This window comes from Centroberyx gerrardi, chromosome 18 (assembly GCF_048128805.1).
Source record: "Centroberyx gerrardi isolate f3 chromosome 18, fCenGer3.hap1.cur.20231027, whole genome shotgun sequence".
Lineage (NCBI taxonomy): Eukaryota > Metazoa > Chordata > Actinopteri > Beryciformes > Berycidae > Centroberyx > Centroberyx gerrardi.
Window position 1 is genome coordinate 6,248,925 of NC_136014.1, and position 26,429 is coordinate 6,275,353.

General features: G+C 43.0%; 1 protein-coding gene across 1 annotated transcript; it reads left to right on the plus strand.

The window, feature by feature from the left end:
- The first annotated feature begins 285 nt into the window (after window positions 1-285).
- On the plus strand, window positions 286-25,256 carry scara3 (scavenger receptor class A, member 3). Its single transcript, XM_071908702.2, has 12 exons — window positions 286-853; window positions 11,213-11,248; window positions 12,550-12,594; window positions 13,224-13,343; window positions 17,423-17,503; window positions 18,174-18,292; window positions 19,860-20,104; window positions 21,842-22,061; window positions 22,528-22,616; window positions 22,728-22,920; window positions 23,096-23,273; window positions 23,358-25,256. The coding sequence occupies exons 1-12, from the start codon at window positions 847-849 to the stop codon at window positions 23,852-23,854; spliced, it is 1,830 nt and encodes a 609-aa protein (XP_071764803.1). The 5' UTR covers window positions 286-846; the 3' UTR covers window positions 23,855-25,256.
- Window positions 25,257-26,429: the final 1,173 nt, after the last annotated feature.

Here is a 26,429-nt window from a genome sequence, read left to right on the forward strand (position 1 = left end):
CTCCCTCTCTCTCTCCCTCCCTTTTCTTTTTCTTTCTGTCCCCTCTCCAGTCCCTCCCTCTTTTTCCAAATTCTTTGTTCCCCTCCCATCTCTCTCTCTCTCTCTCTCTCTCTCTCTCTTTCTCTCGGCTTCTCTTTCTTACTACCCCTCGTCCTCCCCTTCCATCCCCACTCCCTCCCTTTCTCTCCCACTCCCCTCCCTCCCTCCCTCCCTCGCTCATGTTGCACATGGTTTCTGTCTGAGGATTTTTACTTTTCCTCAGGCTCTGGAGGGGAGCAGGAGGATGTCAGAGAGCTGCAGGCAAACACACATATAAAGGGAAAAGAGGGAATAGACAACTTAGAGGAGCTTTGGCACATAGCCTTTGGCACTCATGAACATCAAGATGCACACCCAGAAATCTCAATGAAACCAGCTGTAGCTCTAGGGAGAAATCAAACAAGTTGAACTCAAGCTGCAGCGGTGCACGGTCAGCCCATATGGGCCGCTGCTAACAGTAGTTGAATCCTGCATTGATGAGTGACTGAGGTGTTGCTCATCCTCTTGATAGCCGTTCATCAACTTCAGCCCGGGTAGAAGTAAGACGTTTTGGGACTTCTTTTGGACATCCGGAGACGCTGTCCACTGGAAAATGCTGCATGAATGAGTGTGCTGACACATCAAAGGTAAATTTGCACCGCTTCCTCCATTCCTGGACACTTGTAGGGAAAAAAGCACTTTTGGTGAAAAGGACAGCAACATCGCCATCATCGCCATCGTTACCGTCAGCATCAGCAACATCAGCAGCAGCAGCAAGCCGTTGTCCGGACGACAAGTTGTTCATACAGGATTCTTTGAAGAGGAACCATGAAAGGTAAAGTGAGAGTTTCTGTGTTATTTGTCAAGAAATGAAGCTGTGGTGAAAGTTTGCATTTGTTTTTCCTGACAGTCTGAGCACATAGAAAAGTCCTATAGGGGACTGTACAGATACAGTGGTACAGTGGTTTTTGCTGCGCTCTTGCATTTCAAATCAAAAATCTGAAGGTATATGATATTTTAACATGTAGACAGGTACAGTATCTGGCATGGTGGCATGTAGTCAGGCACCTGTAAGAGGCACTGGAAACCAAATATGTTTGAAAGTTGGTCTGGGTCCTGAGAAAGTCCTGGGTTGTTGTTCTTGGATGTGAGACTTTGATTAGTCAGCTTTGAATCTGTGTATAGACGTGTGTGTGTGTGTGTGTGTGTGTGTGTGTGTGTGTGTGTGTGTGTGTGTGCGTGTGTGTGTGTGCCACAGCCTTGTTTCATAAAACATAAAAAAGTCCATGGGCCCTGCCAGTCAGCCGCAGATTGACTTAATATCCACTTTAAAGGAGCGCGAGTTGAAAGCATAACATTCGAATTTGAGCTTTTTCACAACACGGCATGAAACGAGAGCCGCCGGCGGCTTTGAAGAGGGCCGGGGCTCTTACACGGTTCCCAGACCTGTGCAGAGCTACAAAGAAGTGTAAGGGAGAGACGGATAGAGATGGAGGGATACAGTGGGAGAGAGAGAAAAGAGGGAGGAGAGGGGGAGGGGGGGTGTATGAGAAGGAGCAGGGAAAAGTCACACATGTGGCTCAACAGCTTGAGAAGGTGTTACGAAGTGTTGACGTATTTACAACGGAACAGCTTCTCTGTACCCCACTGCAATTAAGCATGTCTTGTGAATGGCACGCCATAGCCAATAGTGAATGTGATGGATGCAATAGATTAACGCTTTTATTCAATTTCAGTCTTCAGATGATGCTTGTGATGGCCCAAAGCTCTAAACTGAAATCTAGCAGTATTCTTTCTTCTATTCTTGACCAAACCTTAAAGTGGTAATCCTCGAGTTCCTCATTGTTCCTCATTCTTTGGTGTTCAGCGCTCATTGCTGTGGTGTTTCTGCACTGCACTTCCCAGAGATCACCTGTCAATCAAACAGTGTGTCCAGTACTGTGACGTCTTTTTCCTGTTGATGAAGTTTGAGTTTCTTTTCTTTGTCTGTTCAGTCATGGTGGCTATCTCTGCTCATAGTAACTACCCAGTTCTTCTTATGTTTATTCCAAACAAACCGGAAACGTAAAATGCATCACTTTCTAGGATTTTTCCTGGGAAATACCTTCCAGACGCCGGGTGTTTATCCCTCATTCACATCCACAGAACTTGAATGGATAGAACAGTCTTTCCCATTCAAATCAATGCTCCTGGATGGTCAAAGCGGCGGCCATTTTTATGTGTACCGTTCCATAATATAAACCTCCTTGGTACCGTTGGCCTAGCTTCCGTATAAACCGACTTATGGCAAGTCGCAGCGACCTACTTGGAGAAAAAACTGCCGTTGCGCTGTCTCCGTGGCTTTGCTGTCAGCGGGGAGCTACTCAAGGATTTTTGGACCGATTGGGTTTAATCGCTCTATATTACTGTTGGTAAGTCGTCACATTTTATTCATTTAACGTTAGTCTTGTAACATTACAAAGCTAACCCACTCACGCTGTGTGGCAGTCGGTGTGACACACTTTACGGCCTTAATGCCCAAACTTCCGTTGTACGCCATTTTTTGGTGTACTAGCCAAAATACCATAGAAGACAGTGGAAAGACCGTTCTATCCATTCAAGTTCTGTGTTCATATCATATCGGACTCTGACTCTGACACTGATTTTTTCAGCTAAATTTGAAATTGTGTGTTAGAATTTGGCCAATGCCGCTACTGTTACATGACCAAATAAGGGAAAACAAAGTAAGCATGAAAGTAGAAGTAAACGTGCAGTAAATCAAATCAGACATGCAAGTCAAGCAAGTGTGTTGTGTCTCCTAGTCAAGCCTCCTGGACAGACGCCGCCTCGATCTGAGAGGCCATACAGCGGGTTAACTCAAAGCACATATATACAACCTTGCACCCGCACAGTGCAGGAGGTCTGCTAATGCGGTTTCCAGTCTTGCTTAGAGCGAGCCGAGCCCAGCCAGACCAGAACAAAACATGCTGCCTCATACATTCCTACGTAGTGCTGGGGGGGGGTGGGGAGGTGGAAAGAGAGAGAGAGAGAGAGAGAGAGAGAGAGGGAGGGGGGTGTTAAGAGAGGCAGGTGTATGGCTGGCAAATGGAGAAGGAAAGAGTGAGCGAAGGGGAGAAGAAGTGCAGGTGGAGAGAGAGACAGAGTTTTTATCGTCTTGTTTTAACACCGTTTTTGCTTTGGCGGCATTGTAAATTTACAGTCAAGCCAATGCAAGCACCTTGAATTTGAAATGAAAGGGGAAAAGAAGTAATTATATCTCAGTGTTATATTGATTTGTTCTCTCTATATCCAGCCTGCACTAATCATTTATTTTTGCTCCCTTAGATTCATTACTCCAATGTTTCTGCTTGACCTTTTTCCATTTTTGTAAAGCAACACTAGCCCCATACACATAGAAATACTGAATACACAAAGATAATGTAGTAGTTATTCATAATCATGATTAGTAGTTGTAGTTATTTCTTTTGATTTTATTCAATTAATCTAGATGCTTTGGCAGTACAGTTCATCTAACATCCATGCTAATAAAGCAGACTGAATTGAACTGACTTTGTGTTGGATAGCTTTCTGCATTCTTAGCTGTATTCTATCTCTATGGAAAATTCCTCTGAGATAGTGATCTGGGAAATTTGAAGGCAAGTGAAAATACAAAGGCGAGTCGCCTCCAACTAAAAGGATAAGTGGAGTTCCACAACAAACTCTAAGCTTCTGAGAATACTGTATACGCCCTTTGGCCTCACAGCACTGTAAACCTAACCGGTCTTGTCTCTGTCTCGGCACTGGCTGTCGGATTTAGTTTAGTCCTGAGAAAACGACGCATTTATTGGATCTGGCCTCCGAAAATCTCCCGTTTCACTGCCGAAACCACAATAAAAGAGCATTCTCTTGTAATGGCTCCTCTATAACTTCAGCTTTGCTCTCTGGAGCAACACATTCCGGGCGTTTACAGTTCTGTAAGGAGACCACACATTCCAGTCAGAGGGCATCTCAACCAGTTGGATGTCAGCAGAGGTTTGGGAGAAGGAGCCGCTTGGCTTTACGAGTTGTGGTCAAGACCTCCACTCTGATCTGGAGGAAGCCCATCTTGGGACTCTGGTTTCACTTAAGGCTGGGTTTGCTGGGGTTTTTGAGGGGGTTTTCCGGTTCAAATGGTTTAAGTCAAACTAAATAAGGGAGGGGAACATCGACAAGCATGACATGTTGCTGAATCTGGGAATCTTGTTCTTTGTGTGGAGAGTGGATCTCCATTTGCCTCTTTTAAAAGCAAGAAACTATCCTTGTGACCCCAGTTTGTAGGTCGGTCCCTCTGCATTTGAATACGAAATCCAAGTAGCAGCATCATTTTGTATAATTGAGACATTCTGATCTTTCAGAGTGATGTGGTGAGGTTAGGGGGCAGCGAGGGCATGTTGCTAACCAAGGATAACATTTTACACAATCCCCTGGCAAACGTAACATCCAAAAGAGGAATGAAAGGAGGGAGAGGGCGTGTTGTGGGGATGGAGTTGGGGGGGGTGGACCTCCCACTTCCAAAACCCCCCCGAAAAGAACCAGCACAGAAGAACCACAATCATGGAGTGGTCCTGATGGTTAGCTGACTCAAGTAGAGGCTTGGCGCTGTGTTCGGAGAGACCAAAAGTCCGATCGTGGAAGAAGATGGAGGCAGGAGGGCTGATTGACTCCATGTGGGTGGCAGCAGCAACAACATAAATGTGTTTTGCTAGACACAACTTAGAAACTTTACATTGTAACCCTGCTTTCACTTAGCCTGAAATTCTGTATCTGCGATCCACAGTCATTTTACCGCTCCTACACCTAGGAGCGGTAACTCCTGGTCTGAAACCAGTTCCATAAGGACACCTATACAGGTGTCCTTATGGAACTGGTTTCAGACAATCAGACATGTTTAGAATAGCACTGTCAAGTAGCTTGTAACATAACTACTATGTCCTAGGCGTTTCTGTCCAATGTCCTGTGTGTGCTGTTTTAACAGTGCTGGCCCTGATGTTTTCATAGGTGGGGAGGCTGGCCACTGTACACCATCTGGACCAGAGGCCTACATAGCATACTGAGTGGCCATATATTTTTGAGACCATTTTCAAGTAAACAGGCTTTCTTTCCCAAGCTGGTTGTTGCTTGCTCTTTAAAAGGCTTCAAAGCTTTCAGAGCTTTGATAGCTGAGAGGCCATTCTTTACTTTGGCCCTTGTAGATTGTTGGCTCCAGTGCTCCATGCTAACACTTTAGCATACACTATGTTGAGTGATAGTAGGTTACTAGCTTAGGTAAGAAGACTGACCTTAGTGGTTTTTATTATATGGTCTGTAGATTCATAAATTTGCCAATGATCCAAAGTGTTTCTCAACCCAGTTCTCAAGGCCCACCTCTCCTGCAGGTTTTTGCTCCAGCTCTGTTCTTGCACATCTGATCCTATTAGGTGCTACACATTTTCATGACACCTTAATTGGATCAGGTATGCAAGAATAGGGCTGGAGCAAAAACTTGCGGGAAAGGTGGGCCTTGAGGACTGTTTTGAGAAACACCTACCAGATGATCTACATATGGATGATTTTAGCGTCTATGTTCTCATCACTTAACAGATGAGTTGAGCAAGTTTACGTTGTGAAAGATCGGTAATTCCATTTTTCATCAAGCACAGCTATTCTTGCCTAATAGGAATCATCAGCATAGGTGGAACGTGTTTCTGATCAATCTGATTGCTTTGGATAAATCTACCTGCTGTACAGCGCCATACAGTGGTATCCCAATACTTCCCTGGTCTGATGACAATGTCATTTAGTCTCTTTTTGGTGACTACATCGTTTCGGTGCGAACTTTACAAACTTTTTGCTAAGTTCAGATCATTTTGACAGGTGCGACCGCACCATCTGGACTCGGGTGCGGACCAAAAACCTGCAAACGGTTCGGCCAAAATCAGCGGTCTTGGTCCTCTTCCATTCAGACCGCGGTGAGGATAATTTCTGGTGTGAAAACAACTCATGAAATGATGCTGGAGAAAAACCTACCAGCTTTTCTAGAGTGGAAGTACGTCTGATGCATTGCAGAGGACTATGTTGTCAAATTAAAAGTCCCCCAGAATTCTACAGGGTCATTCAATGGCAAGGTGTAGCATAATGTGAAAACGACTTCTGAGTGCCATTCTAGTTAGATTTTTTTATACTCCCACCAAAATATCTGTCCGGTAGGTCCGATATTAGGCAACATGAAACAAACCACACCAATACAATGTAACAATCTAGTAAACTCTGGTTGGGACATTAGAAGGACTATTATCATATGAAAACGCCCTTGCTGGCTCTTGATGGTTCCTTATTCATAGTATTCAATTAGCACTGTCCATAAAGGGCAGCGGCCAAGAGAATCAGCTATTCAAACACACAACATGTAATTAAAGCCACGTTTAATAATATTTCTGTGACGCAGTCAAGCATGGCTGTGGCTAGCAGCAATATTATTTTCAGTTCTGTAACCTTGACCAGAGGCAGAGTGGTCACTTTCATCAAGAATAGCTGGCTTTTCCAGGCTAGTGAATTCCAACATTGAAAACCAAGAGCCCAGGTGTGAAAACAGGACATAATAGCCTTGTGGTAGTTTGTCACAGAGGGTGTTCATATTAGGATATGGAAATATGGTAATCTCCGCAACCATGTTGTACATACTACATTCTCAGTCTGTGATACTCCCACTGAAAGAGGCTTTGAACACTTGGTTGGAAATATTAATTTTATTAGATTTTGTTGACGTTGTTTGAGCATTTCCTCCAAACACACATGTGCTCATATTTGCTTATGTCAGACAGTTAAGTGTACACTAGCTAGACTCTCACTGTGTATTCAAATTACTACCAAAACTTTTCCATTCTCAAGACCAAACAACTACCTAATGTACTTTGCACCTGGGTGCTTCACTGTGTCCTAAAACCATGTCTGGATACTATGCACAACACTTAATGCAAAACACCCAATCCATATATAATTTGTTCTCAAAGACCAGTTACATTACAGTTGTACCATGTAATATAACCATGTAAATGATGAAGCTGACCTTGGTGTAAATATTTATGTTACGTATGCATTGCACTGCACTGTCCATTGTTGGGGTGCTATGCATTGTGTGTCAGGTTAGGTTAGGGTTAGTATTATTGTGTATTGTGCTTTATTAGGTTTCATGCTGCAGCATTTTGTACTAAACAAATTCCCTCTAGAGGACAAGAAAGTCTTGAATCTTGAAATCCCAAGTCTTGAGGTGACCTTATACCTTCACACCTGTGGATTTATCAAATCATGGAAATCTGATTTACATGTTCAATAACGGACATTGTTGAAACCACTGACTCAGAGGTGGGACTAAGCAGCAATTATTTCGGACCCTGGAGCTGTTTCCCCCTTCGTTCAGTTTGTTTGGGAAAATGAGAACACAGAAATCCAAACCAACTGGACTTTGCTGACCTTGTTGCGAGGTTGGTCTCCAAACGAACTCTGGACTGATCCAACCGTGATTCCCCCCGCAACAACAGGAAAGCATGGTGCATTATCGGTTAAACACACCGTGAAAGGCTATGCTGATGCTCCATGTTTGTTTACTCTAGAGGAAAGTCTTTTGCCGCACCAAATTTCTGACCAATGGAGGAAGTGGGACTGCTTTTGTTGTTGTCATATGGTTCGCTTGAAATTTTGCAGTGCGAAACGTAACCGAACCAAAGCGTAAATTCGACAAAGTATCAACAGATTCGGACCAAAGTAAACCGACTATAGCTTTGAAAACAGCGTCAGTAGTTCCACAGTGTTGCCGAACAGCACTGACTGTAGGTGTGACCCAACCGGCCTGTTGGGTTGTGTTGTACTTCTGTCAGATCAGCCCAGTTCTGCTCTGTGTGTGTTGGACAGTTTGACTTCCTCACCGACCAGAGAGACACACAAGGGTTTTTTCCACAGAGGGGGAGAGAAAGGAGCAGCGGGGAGGAGGAGAGAGCGAGGGAAGTGAAGGAGGAGTGGAGGAACGAGGAGTAGAAACACAAGGACAGGCTTGTACACAGGAGGAGAGGATGTTTAGGCAGTCGCTGGGCAGGTCAGCCTCCCTCCTCTGCATGTGAACCGGAGAGTATGAGGAGGGTCCGGGACCACGAGATGTTTTGGAAACTGGGGAGTCACGCTGGAGTGTTTTGAGTCTTGTGGTTTCCGCAACAAAATATGCTGTGTGTGTGTGTGTCTCTCTCTCTCTCTCTCTCTCTCTCTTGGACACACTCACCTCTCTCCTTTCTTCCAGCTGTCTTCCCTGGTCGCCTCCACCTCTCCTTTCACCCATCTCTCTTTTTCTATGTTTCTTTCTCTTTTTCTCTCCTTCTCTCCCTCCACCGTCATGTCAACCTCAGTGTTTTCTGACTGCTTTACCCAGACCTGACTTCAGCGGCTCACATAACCATTTACCTCACTTTGCATTCCTCACGGTACATGCAGACCAAGCGCGACCACTTTGATTTTGCAACGCCAACCACCAACACCAAGTCAACGCCTGTGGGTGTTTGTTTTGGGGACAAGCATCCAAGCAAATCCTCAGTTTAACATTGTTTGTTTAATGAGACCTATTGTGTATTTTATAAGTTTCTTCATTTCATTTATGTGTGGAAAATGTAATCATGACATTGTGCTTTACTCCAGCCAGCTAGCTAGCTAAGTGGCTACAGCTTTTTGGATGTAATGGGGTAATTAGGCTAGCAAGCTAACATTAGGCTACAGAGCTAAAGTTAGCTGCTGGAGTATTTTAGGCTAACTCTGGTCATGTTACTCACCAGGAAGACCAGCAATCTCCAGCTTTTTGCCCGAATGTGGTTCTTGCATCTCGACCATTGTGCTCATTTACATAATATTCATCTTTTTCAACCTTCTCCTCAGCGTTGTGGCTTTGTGTGGTGTGTTTACGTCGCCACCTATCCTGTAATGCCATGCACACACAGTTATTTACTTCTTATAGACAATGGAGGCAAAAATCGCGTCTGGTGTGCATCTACTGTCAGTCTCCCTGCCCCCTTTTTTCCTTTTTTCTTCTCTCTATCAGGGACCAGGACCATAAAGATGCTGGATGATTCAGCCTTTCCAGCCCTTCCCACCATGCAATGCCCGCTAGAGTATCTGAACTGAACTAAGTAGATGTTGGCAATTTTCCGATCAATAAGCCCTTAGTTACTATTTCCACCAAAAAGTGTCTTACTGTCAGTCAACATGTAGTGTATGCTAAAGTGTTAGCATGGAGCACCAGCATCAGTGATCTACCAGGGACACATGGATGATTTTGGCGTCTATGGATGATTTGGTGTCTTTCATGGATGTTGTTTATAATGATGATTACTAAACGAAAGTAATCATCATTATAAACAACACCCATGATCAGCACTGTTCATGCACTGCAGGCCTATATTAAACGTTACTTTTTACTCACTCTGCAGAGGCAATGCATCTGTCAGTTTGCTAATGTTAGCAAAATGTAAGAGAACAATACTTCATGTCTCTCATAGGTGCTGAAAAGGGGAAACCCGGTTACTTTTCATACTGAGCTGATTATGTGGTCAACCACACTAGACATTTTGCAATACTTTCTTTGGGTTTAGGAAATAGACATTTTGCAATGTTTTGTTTTAATTTAGGAAATGGAATAAAAAACAATTCTAACGACTCAACAATTGTCTGCAACCCACCATTTTTTCACTTAAACCTACATAAAAACACACCAAAAGGGACAAAAAACAGTTGATCAGTGGAGTTGAATCTACTGAATTAAACGTTAAAGTTGCAAGTTTGCACAGTGGGACTGGGAGTGGCGTCAAACAAGGGAACCGACACCTTCATGCATCTGGTCATTTAACAGCCCTTCCAGGAAACCAGTGATTTCAACATTTGTGCAAAAATCTACTTTTGCGTGCAAATATTGCAACTGTTTGACATATCCCTGCGTTATTTACCACCTAAAACACCCCGACATCTGTCTAGAGTACGTCAGGGAGCAAAATTTCCACATGGCCTTGCAATTTTACTGCAATGAACAGTCTCATGAAAGCTCTCATCAGCGAGCAGATCGTTACATCACACCCTATGTGTTTTTTGCAGCTTGCAAATTATGCCGACGTCTGTACATTATCACAAAAGCCATTACAAAGCCATTTTCAGGTACGGTAATCATGGAATTGTATGTAACTTATGTAACTACATATGCAATAATGTTTCAACTGTCTGCCAAGTCAATGGGACTGTTTGCACAAAAGCCAGTTTATGCAGTTGGCTGCATAAATAAGAGAGCATGGAAGAGTGTACAACTGTCTCCCTTTCATTTTCACTCGGAACTTTGTTCCAGCCAGTCAGCAACTCGCCAAACCTTTTTTTCCTATGTGTGTGTGTGTGTGTGTGTGTGTGTGCGTGTGAATCTTCCACTTCCTCTTCTGTCCCGCCGTTCCATTAAGTGTTTTGGTTTCCTAAGATCAAGTGCCAGGCCAGCAGTACCTGAGGTGCAGGGTTGGGGTACCAGTTTGGGTGGTGTATAATCAATGGCGTGCAGAATAAAGTCCATTGCCATTAAACACAGTAATGAAAGCATGCAGGCTAATGTCAACTGGCACATTAAAGTAAACTGGCATTTGTGGTTCATTAGGCCCTCTAGCTATGTTCTATGGAAATCAAGCTCTGTCACTTCTGCCCATTCCAGCTGGACCGCTTGAGGAGCGTGAGATGACGACATGCTCACACACACACGCGCACACACACGCACACACACAGAATATTCCCCCACAGACGAAGCACACATCACCAACAACTGTTCCCATACTTTGCACCACTATGGGGCTGTTTTTCCTGAGTGAGCAACTGGTCAGACAAAACATTTCAGCAGAACAAAAACACTTCTTCCTCTGCCCATGTGCTTTAATTGTGTTTTTCCAAGATGGCTGCCACGTATAGTACGAGCTCAGAACAATACGGAGCCGACTTTGAGGTTGGGTGTTGTACTATACGCCCAGAGAGGCTGTGGGGAGGACCGTGGAGCCGCTGCTGGTTTTTGTATGATTTATGACAAGAGTAATAAAACTTGTTAGTGGCTCCGGCAGGATGGGGTTGTGTCAGCTTCAGACTATTGACCCTCATTTTTCAATGTTGCTTTGTCTCTCTCTCTCTCTCTCTCTCTCTTTTGCAGAAAACTATGGTGGATACGAGAACCAGCTTTTCAAAGGTCAGGATCAAGCTGTTCTTTTGTCCTAAACCCAAATGCCGTAAATCTCAACGGTCAGTCACATCATAAAAATGGTACTTGGTGACAAATGTGGCGTAGGGTGAACCTTCCCCTCTATGTTTATTTGGGTCAGTTATGTCAACTCAAACCACAGGTGGTGACATGGGAGTGATGCATTATGGGTGGTTAGTTTGATTGAAACAATAATTACTTGCAGTGGATATCAAAAGTCTACACACCCGTTTAAATTTCCAAGAGCTGCTTGTTGCCCATGCTTGTTCTCTGCACACTAACATACATTATACAACAAAGAAAAGTGAAATCCTGGTTTTATTTGACCTAATTAGAATCACTTTAATTGATTTAAGCTAAAGGCAAATTAGCTCTGTGTTTTGGAATGTGATTAGTAAAGTCAGTGGTTTTCAATCCTGGTCCTTGTGACTCAGAGTATACTGCTGGTTTTCTATCCTGCCAGCTAGTTAATTGCATTCACCTGGTGTCCCAGGTGTAAATCAGTCCCTGATTAGCTGGCTAGAACGAGAAGTCTTTTGTTTTTACCTCAGTAGTCCCTCCTTTACCCACTTTATGATTGTGGGACTGCAGTAATTAATGCAAAATTCAACCACAGATTTACCAGAACTTGAAATTTTGCAAAATTACCACACTTGAAATGGCCAAATCACACAACCGCACGTCAGCAAACTATGTCGGCCACTTCTTCTTCTACGACTACCAATGACTCAGCAGTAGAGCTTTATAGAGGAAGAAGATGGAGGAGCCTTCAGACGACAATGGCTTGGAGTTTTATATGTGAATTTTATTGCAGTTGAGTCTACGTTGTTTTATATTTAACCTGCAACACTATAGTTTCCATTTATCATGAGCCTGTGGTCTGCATACTGTTAGAAGAACACAAAACCAACCTCAAACTGGACTGATTTTATTTGGTGCTTACTGTTCTGATGTTGTTTTTTTCTGTTTGGAAAATAAATAAAGATGAGCAGTAAAGTCTTTCCAGGGGTTTCTGTGATTGTGAATATGCTTATTATCACAGGAACAGATTAATATATGACTCTCCCACTTTTGGTAGTGATGCAATTTTTACCAATTTTACTGCAAAGAACTGCTGGATACTATATAGAAATAAAAGTAAAACACATCTGATTTAACTGGTTTTCATTTCATTTCATATTTTTAGAAATATGGAAAGGGTGTGTAGAGTTTTGATATGCACTGTATATGATCAGTAGCAAAGGATCTTGTCATGGAAGTGGCTCACTTTGCCTTGTTTTGTTTTACAGAGGAGGATCTTACCGGCGAGGAGGAGGAAATGCCTTCGTTTAGAGGTGAAGGCTAACAGACGCACACATGCACACACATACGCACACACACACACAAATAAACATGCACTTCCGCTCCCCACACAGCATGAACACACGCAGGTACAAACACACACACGAATGCACACACGCACGAGTCTAACAACAACAAACAAGCACATCTGCGTTGCATCTTTCCACCCGTGACGCATTGTGTACACTCGGGCCATGTGTGTACACGCATGGCTTGTGTATGACTTCCAGAGTGTGTGTGTGTGTGTGTGTGTGTGTGTCTTCGTGCATCTGCCATGACAGCTTTGTTATGCGTGAGTTCCACATCTGCTCCGCATCTCCCCACATTAAGCCTCTCACCGCTAAGTCTGCCACTAACGCAGGCCTTCCAGACAGACTCTGAGGCTTGTGTTACCGTTATCTCCAACTGCTAAATCTCGCATTGAGTCTGGCATTTACACTGCTGGAGAATTTAGGAACAAGGGGAACAGCAGCCACATCAAATGAAAGCCTGTTTTCCTTGTCTGTCCTGTCTTTTGTCTGGTTTTGTGGGTTTGTTTTGCAGTCATTTTTTGATTGTCTCATTCAGTCACTCACTCATACACTCGCACATGCATTTATTCACTCATTCAATGTACTCCCAGGTCGGACCAGAGGCGGCTGTGTGAAGTGCCAGCAGACCCATTCTCTCCAGCTGGCTGTCAAAGTCCTCTATGGATTCTTTGCATTCCTCATCATTACTGTGGCAGTGCTGGCGTCGCTCGGTGAGCTCAGTTTGATTTTCACACCCCGCGTTCTTATCTCCGGGTTTAGCTTTAGGCCCAGTGTCCCACTCACACACATACACACACACACACACACACACACACACACACACACACACACACTACCTAGTAAGGTTTGTAAAAAATCTCTTTGTTAGTGAAAATTCCAGGGGATTAAATCCAGATTGGATGCACTCAGCGGCCAAATCATTTGCAGCCTGACTATATATCATGTGATCCAACTTATTGTCCAGTAATCATGGAAATTATTGGAAAGGCTGACACACAATTATATGTCATATTTGCATCAAGAATTTCAGAATCTACCGTATGTTGCATAACAATCTTTGCAGAATGCAATGGAGAAGTAGGCAATTCATGGGAAAAGGACGAAGTATCTGGACTGTGTGTGTGTGTGTGTGTGTGTGTTAATAAGACAAGGTCCATTTAAGTCCCATAGATCACAATAAGCTGGGTCTGGGTCGCGTACGCCATGTTTTACCTGACAGCTGCTTCAGTACGAACAGATGCTTTTCACATCGACATCCCTTGTTATTGGGGTTGGAAGCCGTAAATCTTTCCCTTTACAACAGTTCGGGGATCTTAGAGGAGGGCTTTGGAGCTGAGAGCGGCTTGGTAGAGTGATGCAAAATCTCATTATACACACGCACACACACACACACACACACACACACACACAGACATGCACACATGCAGAAACACATGAATACGCCAATGCATGCATGCACTAGGGTGAGACCGATATATCAGGCTGATATTGGCCTTTTATAAAAAATCAGATCAGCTGTTGTTCATCTCTGATATAATGCTGTTTGTTTGATTACATATTTATTGTAGAATTGATCAATACTATATATATTGTCTATAGGAATCTCTTAACCTGAACTGATTCTAACGTGAATTTTCATTAGAAACACAAGTATGCATGAATATGTACCATTACCCTGAGTTTCAATGGAGAGTTTTAGTGTCCCATGATGGTCTAAATGCTGCCTCAGAGGCTTTTCCACCCTGACAAGAATACAATTCTGGGGGAAACACTGAATACTTGGATTTTTGGGGGAATTTTTGGCATGAAAATGGTCAAATTCATCAGCATAAATTTTGGCTATCAGCAGCTTCAATCCAAAGATATCAGTATTGGCCCTTATTGGTCGAACCCTAATGTGCGCCAACACACTTGTACGCACACATACTCATACACACAAAATGACTGCTGTGTCGCAATGCTTTATAAGCAGAAACAGAACTTTGTTTGAGTTTATGTCAACTCACACAGCTGTACAAGTGCAAAACACTGAAAACTTTACTGTCTACAGAAAACATATTGCACTTGGCTGAAACTGCCAATTGTGTGCAACAGGAAAAAACACAAACCAATAACCACTGGATTTCCAGATCCTGCTGAACATCTGTTTGACAATGATCAAATGAATTCCTCAAAAATATTGTTGAGTAACAAATGTTCAAAGAAGTAACACATTTTAGTCGCCTTCAGCTGTCTGGACAAAGACATTTTTCCGAGGAAGCTAAATTTTGTCAGGCTTACCCATTCAAAGCAATCCAAAACATTTAGTATCTGAGAAAATAATACATAGCAGGGTGTAGTAGTAGGCAGGGTTACATACTGTACAGTTTTAAATTTATAATAGCAAAACCATTTTTGGTGCTGTAAAGAACCATTTTATATAGGTTCTTTAAAGGACCATGCTGAAATGAAGCCTTTATGGTGCTATAAAGAACCTGAGATTGTATGAAACGATGCATATTATGCAGAGAACTTTTTAAAGAACTCAACTCAGTGAGCTCAAGCAGGCTTTGAACCAGTGACCCCCTTTCCACCTGCATTAACATGTGTCCTGGATGATGGATAGAGCAAAAGCGCATAGAATCTAGGTGTAAATGCGCCAAAAATGCATTTAGATCCAATCACCCAAACCACTTGGACATGGACAGAGACGCATTTGACCATATTAACAGTCAGTGTAAATGCAATGCCACTCCAATTCATGTTAATAATTACATAAACGGAAATAAACTTTACTGTGCAGGTCCAACAATGAAACTCCTGCAAATCAAACAGGCGCCAGGCAGCTTGGATCGTAACATACTTGTCAAAATAGATTGTCAAGATACTGGTGGATGGGGAACAAGCGAGACAAGGTGTTTACTGTCGAAGGACATACATATTACAAAGTGACATGCATGGCAATATTTGTTTTGGCAAGGGACGGGAAAATTGAATTTTAATGTTTATACCAGAGACGCACTTTAATGCCAGGTCTAAATGTAATCCAGCTAAAATCACATGGTAGAATCTCCTTGTTGCCAGCTAAAATTCTATCTAGACTCATTATAAGGCCTTTGTCCCCAATGGGAAACTTGTTTTAAAGGTAAATCCTTGAGTCACATCAACACTGAAAGTTACTTTGGTCTTTTGGAGTTACTATCCTACAAAAATCCTTAAAAAATAATACCAAACATCCATTTGGCTCTACATGGACCCACTAGGTGCTATTTATATGGAACCACTAAAGGTTCCTCAAATAGGAGTAAAGAACCACAAGAAGCTCATGTGGTTCTTCAAGATGGTCCTACAAGCCTCACAAGAGCCATGTATTTTTAAAGCACACTCCTCCAATAAGCGTAGCCCCTCCCAGTGATAGCCATGGTCAACATCAGTGTGACAGAGAGCTAATACAGTAGAGCAGGTGGTATGTGCACAATGCATGTGGAACCATTTACAAATGCAAACACACTGCGGAACAGGCCCGCATTAATCCCCTGAGTCAGGATTAGGATGCTGAAGTGCAGTGAGGCCTCTGAAAAAGTCTGAATCACACACACCATACACACTCACACTCTCTCTCTCACACACACACACACACACACATACACACAAAATCGTTGTTGCTCTCTTGGGAAATATGTTGGGGAGCAGGACCTAGCCAGCTGGCTCAACCATCATTCATCAGTGTTTTGATTACGTTTGTTAGCTAATGAAAACTTTGTGTTTTGCTGTCGGTAGTTTAATTCCTTCCTGTTTTTACTCCAATAACTACTTCCTATTTCCTGTTAACACCAAGGTACTGCTTATGTTTCATGGAGAAGACATTTTCTTCATTTCTGTATCTGTTTCTGCGCAGCCTCGCACACCCAGACCCTTAGTCCACAGTTTATTTCACTATTTAAACAACAATTTTTTACCTCCACTTTATTTATTTGTTTCTTTATGCTTTGTTGCTCTTTCATAAAGTGTATGATTTTGGGAAACCCGTCTGCTCGCCTCTTAAGAGTTTTTTGTGTGAAGTTAGCACTAGCCTCCTGTTAGCATCTGTTATGCAATTTTGAGACTAATAGTTTAATGCCCCATTGACTTCCAACAGCATTGGAAGTCAACGAAAACATAAACTGTGATTTTAAAAATTTTGTAACTGTGGGCTGTATTTTTGGAGCCTTTTTTTAACCTTATTTGTTTTGGATACGGTGCGTTTTGTGCCGCTTCAAATTGACCATGTCTCAACATTAGCCGCGCCGCGCATTACGTCAATGTGAGACGTAAAACAAAATTAGCATGGAGGGAAGTAAACAACCTCTTACAGTTTCCCGGTGAGTAACGTTAGCTTGAACGTCATCCTCCGTTTAGGAATTGTTCTCTTCTTCAAGAGTAAGCAGAGCAATCGCTAATTTTCTGTTGTAACTTTTTATTTTCAGCAACATTATCCCCTATGCTAACAGCTTACAGCTTTGCGTTTGAGCATAACAAAAAAATAACAGAAAAATTTTGTATGCGCTTCAACTATTGAGTTCTATGGAGTGCTGCACTCAATTGCTGCAATCACAGCCAATGGCTTTACAGTAGGTGGTAGTAGCCCACCCACCATCTTTGTAGTCTTGTCATGATTTCAAAAATGGAGGAAAACCTCAATCAATCCTTCCCATCAATCTAATAATCAACCTGAAACGATGTCACTTGTGTTATTCAAGCAAATTCTTCATTGGTTTTCAAACTCCTGAACATTTTCCTTTAACTTTTTTTAACCCCAATGTATCTCCAGTGTTCAGGAAGGTTGACAACCTGTCTGAGGAGGAGTCCTTCTACCACAAGAAGATCGCCAAAGTCCAGCAGGGAATAGAGGGTAAGGTAGCTGGCCTAACACACAAATGGGGAAAACTATGGGAAAACATTGTCAACATACACACGTACACATATGCACATTTATACACAGAAAAAGGGGTTCATTTAATTCTGCTGATTCAGAGCATTCCATATATTGTTAAATGGCTCTTTACAGCACTATAAAGATCCTATGTACAACCATTGGAGCATGGTGCTATGGAGAACCTTTCTTAAAGGGTTCTTTGTAGCACCAAAAGAGTTCTGCTGTGGTACAAGCCTAAAGAACCATGTCCTGGTACTGTAAAGAATCCTTTTTGCAAAGAGTGTGCTGTGCATAGACCAAAAGCCTCTGTCTTAAGTAGGTCATTCATGAAGTGTGAAGCAGCATGGATCATTGAGTGTGTAGTCAAGGGCTCAGAGGACCTCTCTCTCTCTCTCACACACACACACACACACACACACACACACACACACACACACAAGGTCTGATACACTGAATAGAGCTATCTAGAGCTTTGTAAATTTTGGAGAGATTATCACATAGCGGTCTATAAACTTCTGCACTCTATAGTAACATTTTTCTCCACATTGCCTCTCTTTCTCTCTCTCTTTCTCTCTCTCTCTCTATCTCTCTCTCTCTCACATACTCTCTCCCTCTCTCACACTCTCTCTCCCTCTCTCTCTCTCAGATCTGAGCTCCACCTCTAACTGTTCAGGCTGTCTGGATGTGACTCTGTACAGCGAGGAGATCAGCAGGCTGAAGAGAGAGTTTGAGGACATCCAGAGAATGATACTGGGACAGGAGCAGGTACAGTAGATAATGGATTGATTTTAAATCTCTCTCTTCAAAGTCCTTACAATGTTTCATTGCGGTTACCCACATTACTGACAGTTAATGGTCCTGTGGTTAGGCTGTTTTCCCTATGGTTGATAGATTGCTCACATCCACCTATCCATCTTTCTCTCTATTGTGTTCTTCCTCTGTTTTCTCCTTCCCCTCTTTCTTCCATCCATTTTTCCTCAACAGCTATTGGTTGTACTACACTTTCCAGACTTTCCATCATGAAGGAATGTCCACTTTTCCCTCTTTCACTTCATTAATTCACAACACCACTGACCACTTTTACATCCGTTCTTTCCTCCCTCCCTTCAGGCATTGGACAACACTATAGGGTTCAGCCAATGGAGGTTTTTGAAGGATGATACCAGAACCAATATTTTTGTATTGAAATACAAAAAATATTGCCGATTTAATGTATTTGAATTTGTCAATTTTCATGTCAAAAATTGCAAGTATTCAGGGTGGAAAAGCCTCTGAAACAGCCTTTAGACCATCATGGGACACTAAAACTTTCCATTGAAACACAGACTAATTCAGTTCTTTTAGGCTGTGTAAAATGTGGATTTTATAGCTTGTTTTTCTGTAGCTCATATTCAGTATTTAATAAAAGGCCAATATCAGCCCGATCTAAACCTAGACCAGACATCTCATAATCCCAATTATCTTTTTCCATCTTTCTGTGTCTGTCACTCCAGTATTACACAACTCTTCCTTTTTCTTCTTGGTCCTCCCTCCTTTCCTCCCTCGCCCCCTCTTCCGGTATTAGACCCAGACCAAGGCCACTCTGAAGGAATGCCCATCCACCTCTCCTACTGTCAGGCCATGTTCACACTATTCCTCTTTTTTCAAACTGCCAGTGCCAATTGACAGAAAGCAGATGCTTTGAAAAAGATGAGTAATCATTTAACAACAAAGTGTAAATGCAATGAGTCTCCAGTCTACTTATAACCTCTACATAAATGGAAATAAAGTTTAGCACACAAATCCAATCAGGAAGTGCACACTACTCAAACAGTCCACAGGCAACTCATAAAGGAGCAAACTTACCAAAATGGATTGTTAGGATACTGGTGGATGGGGAATAAGCGAGACAAGGTGTTTACGGCCGTTTTAAAGGATGTAAATATTACGACAGGATGTAACATGCACAGCGATCGTGTTTTGGCGAGGAGAAGAGAAATAAGATTTCAATGTGTATACCAGAGATTCGTTTTAGTGCCAGGTGTAAATGGAATCATATCTGGAAACAATCTGGATGAGATGCTTGAGGGCCTGTGCTGCTAAATGTCTGAGAGTTGTATATGAGTGCTGTTTCTTGATAGGACCAACTATTACAGTTAGTCCTTATGGAAACAAGGTGCATGTCGCGTGACCTGCTTTTCATTATCAGCACAAAATGCGGTGAGGCGGCGCTTTCTCTACAAAAAAAAAGAGGATAGTGTGAACACGGCCTTTGTGTCAGCCCGTTAATTTACATTCATTAACTCTCCCTATTTTTTCCTCATCATCCCCCCTTACCCCCCTCCTCTTCCAGGTCCTGGACCAGGCCTCCCAAACCCAGGCCACCCTGAAGGCCGCCAGCAGCCGGCTGACCCGCGACATGCAGAACCACACCGTGTCCATCAAGCTTCTCAACCAGTCGCTGGAGAGATACGTGGGCCAGGTGGAGGGCTGGAGGGAGGTGATCGAGGAGACGGACGAGAAAATGACAAGTCTGTCGCAGGATCAGTACGACCTCAAAGCTGCGGTGCAGCAGGTTAACACTACTGTGGCGCTCAGGTTAGATGAATGAATGGCTGGGATGGATGTATAGAAAGTAAATCTAGAAACTAATTCTATTTTATATTCGACTTTTTGGGCTTTCTGTGCTATACATAAATTAATTATGGAAAATGGATGGATGGATCTGCTTCTGTTTCCTGATTCTTCTGTTCTAGAGGGTAATGGATGGACTGCAGAGGAAGGAATTCAAGTGAATCTGCTTACTGATTTCTGTAGATTGAGGATGGATTTAACATTGTTACACTAACTCTGACTGTGTGACACATCTATTCTCCAGCTTCACTGTAAGATGAAGAAGATAAAATAGCTTTTGTAGTTTTGGAGAAAAACTTTGAGGTTATGGAGACAAGAAATCTTGCCTGAGATAGGAAATAATTACCAGAGATAGGAAATTGCCATACTAATGCAGTATTATGTGTGCAATATTGTGTCAGCTATTTTTTCATAGAGTCCAAATTCTAAGCTTAGATTCTGGAATACATTTGAGGGCACTATATATTTCCCAGAATGCACTCTTACATCTAATAAACAACCCGGTTCACTACAGCGTTAAAAAAACATAACAACACAACTACGAAGTCTCAAATTGTGAAGAGCAAGTTCCCCCGTTACAATCCAGAAATTATTTTCGAAACCTGGCAAACAAATTTGAATAGGAAGGCAGCCACAATTTCTATGTGTGGACTCTTCCAGACAGCATGTATCTAATCTCCAAAACCATTGTCAGTATCAGTAAGCCATTATCAGCTACTTATCCACTAGAAATCATTGTTATTGCTCAATTAACTAAATGGGTTCATAGCCTCCTTATGGTGAAGCTGGAAGAACTTAATCAGCTGTCGACAGCTGGCCAGTAGCCACAGTCAAAGCGACGCTGTTGTTAAAACATGTGTGAAGAGCAGAGATTTATTAGGAGCAAAAGTGTCATGAAAAAAGTTGATCATAGTCGCTCGCGTTGCCCACCTGCATCGCTTCAAAATGTTCCCCATATATCATGGCCTTAGAGCTCCCCTCCAATGACCTCCCACATGATTTGAAGTCATTTTTCAGACAAGCCGTGCAAGCAGATCATTAGTTATGAAGGCAAAGTAGGAGTAACAACTGATTTTTCAATTGAAAAGGCACAGCTGCAGATCCCAGCTGTGATTCACGTGCTGCACACACAAACCAGATTTAAACTCACACTCTGATTTGTGGAGATAATCATACATCACGTTTTGAGATAGTTTTCTGAGAATATTAGACATTTGAATGGGGTGATCATATCACCACAAGTGCCATTTAATTGCATGTTCGCACTACTGCTCTGACGTGTGCTTTGTTTCCATAACGGGGGGAAACTGCTGCCACTATCATCCTAAGTACTTCAGTAAACTTTTCAACCACTTAGCAGAAACTCCCACAGCACAGCCCATGTGCTCCCATAGTGCCTCTACTGGCTTTACTAGTTTACTGCCTATGAAGCGTGAAACCCTGCCTCATCTTCGTTGGAGTTGGTCGACTCACAAAAAAGGGTCCAGGACATTTTGTCTAAAAAGTTTAACTTCTCAACTTCAGAAAGTGCTGTGCTCTGCCTATAAAGAAGCCAGCTGCGGCGCCTTTCCAAAGTGTCCGCTTTCCATCCACTTTACCGCCGCTGCCCATTTGTTTGTAAAAAAGGCAGTGGCAGAGTGTACACACAGCCTAGTGTTTCATCTACCTCACATTTCCACTGTGCCTCCCTCTGCTTCGCAGCGCCATGTGGATGGACGCCCTGCAGAGGAAAGCAGATGAGGAGACTCTGGTCCTGCAGAAGTTGACCACCGATTGGCAGAACTACAGCCGTGTACTGAGCGCGCTCAAGTCCAACTCCAGCGGCACCACGCAAACCGTGCGCAGCATCCAGAGCGGCATCTCGACAACGCACCAGAGAATCAGCATGTCCTCTGAGATGGTCCATGACCTCACCCTGCAGGTTGGTGTGTGTGTGTGTGTGTGTGTGCTAGGTTTAGACTGATATAGCAGTTTGCCAGTCAATGTTGTCCACCTTAACCTGAATTTTGATCGAATTCCACAAAAGCATTCATTCATTGTTATCCTGGGTTTCAGTGGAGAGTTTTAGTGTCACATGATGGTCTAAATGTTGTTTCAGAGACTTTCCACCCTGACAAGAATAAAATGGTCAATTTGGATGTTTTTTGACATGAAAATGGTCAGATTTAATTATATTGAATGTTGGCAAAATATTTTTTGGCTACCAGCAGCTCCAAAATAAAAGTATTGGTAGCTGCCTTCAAAAATCCATATTGGTCGAATCCTAGTGTGTGTGTGTGTGGGTGTGTGTGTGCGTGTGTATGTGTGTGAGAGAGAGAGAGAGAGAGAGAAAGAGATAGGGGCCCTCTGTAGAATTGAAATTCATTGTTTGTGTGTGTTCTCTTCAGGTGATGAATCTGCAGATGCAGCTAGACAACGTGACCTCCTTCATGGATGAACACGAGGAGAACATGCACGACCTTCACTACCATTCCAGGTAACACACACACACACACACGCACACACACACAAACACAGCAAGGGAGCGCAAAGAACTACCATTCCAGAAGTAAAAATGTGTAAAAAACCCTCATTGTTTCTTCTCCAGGTACTACGAGAACCGAACAGGCGAGCGCTTCTCTACTTTAGACGGCCGCTTGAACTCCATTGAGATGGAGATTGACACCATCTCCTCCAGCATCAACGCCACGGTCAGCCACGTCCAGAGCATGTACAAGTACATCAACATCGAGAGCTCGTCCTGTCAGAGCCGCCTGGGCAGCCACACAGAAGATCTACAGGTTGGAACCACACAGAAAGAAACCCTTCAGAACTTCATGTTGACTGTGTCTATGTGTATACTGATCCTGGAATATGAATCTGTAACAAACAGTGCAGATCAGTGCTGGAGTGCTACACAGGATGAAATGATCAAAAGGATGATTGATCTTCTTCTTCTTCTTCTACTTCTTCTAGAACTTGAACAACACAGTGTTGCTGCTCCTCCACTTAGCTGACACACTGAGGCAGCAGTACATGCTGTTGAGCGTCCGTTTGGACGTGGACGTCAGGAACCTGTCCATGGTGATGGAGGAGATGAAGCTAGTGGATACACACCACACCCAACTCATAAAGAACTTTACCATACTAAAAGGTAGCTGTTACCATGTATCAGAGAGTGTATATACAGTACATACACTTTTCTTTTTCCTTTGACCTCTCCGTCCTCTCTCTACAGGTTCTCCTGGACCACCAGGGCCCAAAGGGAACCGTGGCGAGACTGGCCCCAAAGGGCCCGTGGGTCTATCTGGGATCAAAGGTGATCGGGGTCCCGTTGGAGGCCGTGGGTTCCCCGGAGAGACGGGCTTTGTCGGGCCCAAGGGTGCGCAGGGCGAACTGGGCCCCACCGGCAGCAGAGGCGGAGCAGGGATCAAAGGAGCCAAAGGGGCTCTTGGTGTGCCGGGCCCACGCGCTGAGAGGGGCCAGAAGGGTGACATGGGCCCCATCGGTAAAGAGGGGATCCCAGGACCCAAGGGACCTCCGGGGATCCAGGGCCAGGCGGGGCTACCGGGCATCCATGGGGTGGCAGGACCCAGGGGAAAACCAGGGCCGGTAGGACCGCCTGGACCACCAGGAACCCCTGGACCTCCAGGCTTGCCGTACCACCCTGACCAAATCAACATAGAGCAACGCACCCGAAAGGAGGCACCGACTGCTGACTCCAAGAGACAGTAGAAAGAGGAAGATGGAGATATAAAAGAGGTGGATGGAGGCAAATATGCAGTAGAGATGGGCAAAGCAATGGATCAAGAGGAGTGTTCTGTCATGTACAAAGGAGCTAAGGAATTATTGTTAGATATTAACCAAAGGAATATCAGCCATGGTGACTGATGATGCAACAGTTGACAAAGAGCTTTAAAAAAAACACTTGACCCATTTCTGTGGGACTGCACAAGACAGTGGAGAACCTCCTGACCAAATACAATAAATACATACTGAGTAAATACAGTCATCAAATTTGAGACAAGCAATGAAAAACCATGAGAACTTCAGGAGAACCAGGAGGAAGGTCTTGGGAACCGAAGATTGAACTGCCGCCAATATGACCAGTTGTTCTGTTTTTTAAATCCATTGACAACTGAGAGTCCCCAGGCCAAGAACGGACTGGGTTTGGACAGACTTGGGATTTTGTATGATGGTATGTGGAGAACTACACTTGATGGATCTTGATGGAATAACCCTAATTGAAGACTTTTCTCAGACCACGAGATTAAAGGAATATTTTTGAAAAACGTCCATAGTTGAATTTGAAGTCTTTCAAGCAATTGAATGTACAATAAGTGAGGAATGTGCATGATTCTTGCCAAGCCACCAAAGCCTCATGGGACATAATGACTAAAGGCTGTTTACCGCACATTTAGAAGAAATGTGGTGGTGTATACCAATGGAGGTCATCGGCCTACTCTTTGTAATTCTATGAGGTTTACATTCCCATGCACTACCATATGGGAACAGAAAATATCTACTCGTTTTTACATTATATACACATTGACACATTCTGATGGATGGCACTTTATTGATTCTTTAAAGTGTAGAAAGTCTGTTTTCTATCATTTTTTTCAATGTGGCATTTCAGAGCGGGCACTCTGAATACGGATCTACAGTACAAGACAAAATGTTATAATATCTGTTTGAAGAATTTAAGTTGCAGAATTTATGGCCTCTGAATTTTCAGTTATTAAGATAATTGCTTCAGTAAGTAAATATGGATTTTTGGTTTCAGAAGAAAGCTTTGTTGGGATTTGTTTTACAGTGTGTGGTGTTTATTGCTGTTGTTGGAGAAAAAACATGCAATATGCCAAAAGTAGGAACAAAAATGAGAATGTTTTCTCATTGACACCCATGTATTTGTCAAAACAATGGGCTTTTAAGAGGTTTCAAGGGCCCAAGTTTCATGAAACTCATTCAACACATACATGTCCATGTAAGTGTTAAGGTCAAGTAAGAAAAAGTTAGTTTTTTTTCTATAATTTTGATCAGAAAAGTGTTATAGCAGAGTATACACTCCTAAGAGGGTTTGCGTCTTATGATACACATATGACCTACGCACATGCATAATCGTTTTTCATAATATATCTCAGAAAAAAAAAAGTTAAAAAAAAAAGGCGTAACAATAAAAAGTCACTATTTTTCTAAACCTGTGTTGTTATGAAATGCGACTGGCTTGCATAGAACTTCAATAAATGCTTTTAACATTCTCCTTCTTGTCAGTATCCTACTGTACTTCCGAGGCCCGGTGCTATTGTTGCCTGATACTTTGCCCTTGTGAAGGAAAGGGAGCGGTTTTGTTCATTAATTCAAAACACATGTCAACCCCTCCCATTAGATATTTGAGGTTTGCGTCCAGTGACTCGAAGACATTTGATTGTTCAGATTTGCCCCATTGTTTTAATATCTCCGACCAAGAAATGTGGGCTGTAATTCACACAGTACGGTTCAGTTCAGTACAGTATAGGGTACAGATGTCCAAAAACAACAGTTTGCACATTAAGTAGGACCAAAATAACACCTGTGTTATGCCAAAAATCACCTTTTGTTATGCCAAAATCATAAACAAAGACTTCATTTTCTCTCCTTTCTTTCTTCTCTGTCTTCTACCACTTCAAAATATTGCTCTTTTCCACAATATATTACATTCATGTGATGATGAATGGCCATCAGCAATCTGCAATCATCAATATCTGGCACAGGATTATGCAGAAGAGTTGCAGAAGGAAACAAAAGGCCGTGTTGAGAGCCACGATCTCCTGCTGAAAGTTATTTGCACAGCATTTCCCTCCATTTCTCAGTCGGCCTGTGCTGGAACACGAAAAGGTCTCGTGAGATGTCAGGAACTCGATCTCCAACAAAAACTTCCTCCAAGAATCCACCCCAAATCCCATATTCCTGCGGTCTCGTGACTGTTCGTTATGAGCATGGAACATTAACTCTAAACCGCTCGCTGTTTTCACCTCGCGGACCTGAAGCGACAGCATAAAATTGCAGTCGTTTTCGATCTCTGAGGCAGGAGAGGATGGCTGAGATGAAATCCGAGATAGGTCTAATTTCTGATTTGAGCGTTTAAATCCTTGATTCCAACCCCCCCCCCCTACCTCCTCACCCTTTCTCTGCTCCTCCACCAGACATGTGGTGACCAAGCCACCGTGAGTGTTCAGACCTCCTGCAGACAAATCTAAACCATTCCCACATGTGGAACCATAAATCACAGGGACTGTTGCTAAACTGCTAGAGGACAACTTTACTGGGCACG

What these genes read in the sequence shown, in the direction of transcription:
- scara3 (XM_071908702.2), top strand. An exon ending in CGAGAACCAGCTTTTCAAAG is followed by an intron (nt 11,249 to 12,549) that starts GTCAGGATCAAG and finishes TTTGTTTTACAG; the next exon opens with AGGAGGATCTTACCGGCGAG. An exon ending in TGATACTGGGACAGGAGCAG is followed by an intron (nt 18,293 to 19,859) that starts GTACAGTAGATA and finishes CTCCTCTTCCAG; the next exon opens with GTCCTGGACCAGGCCTCCCA.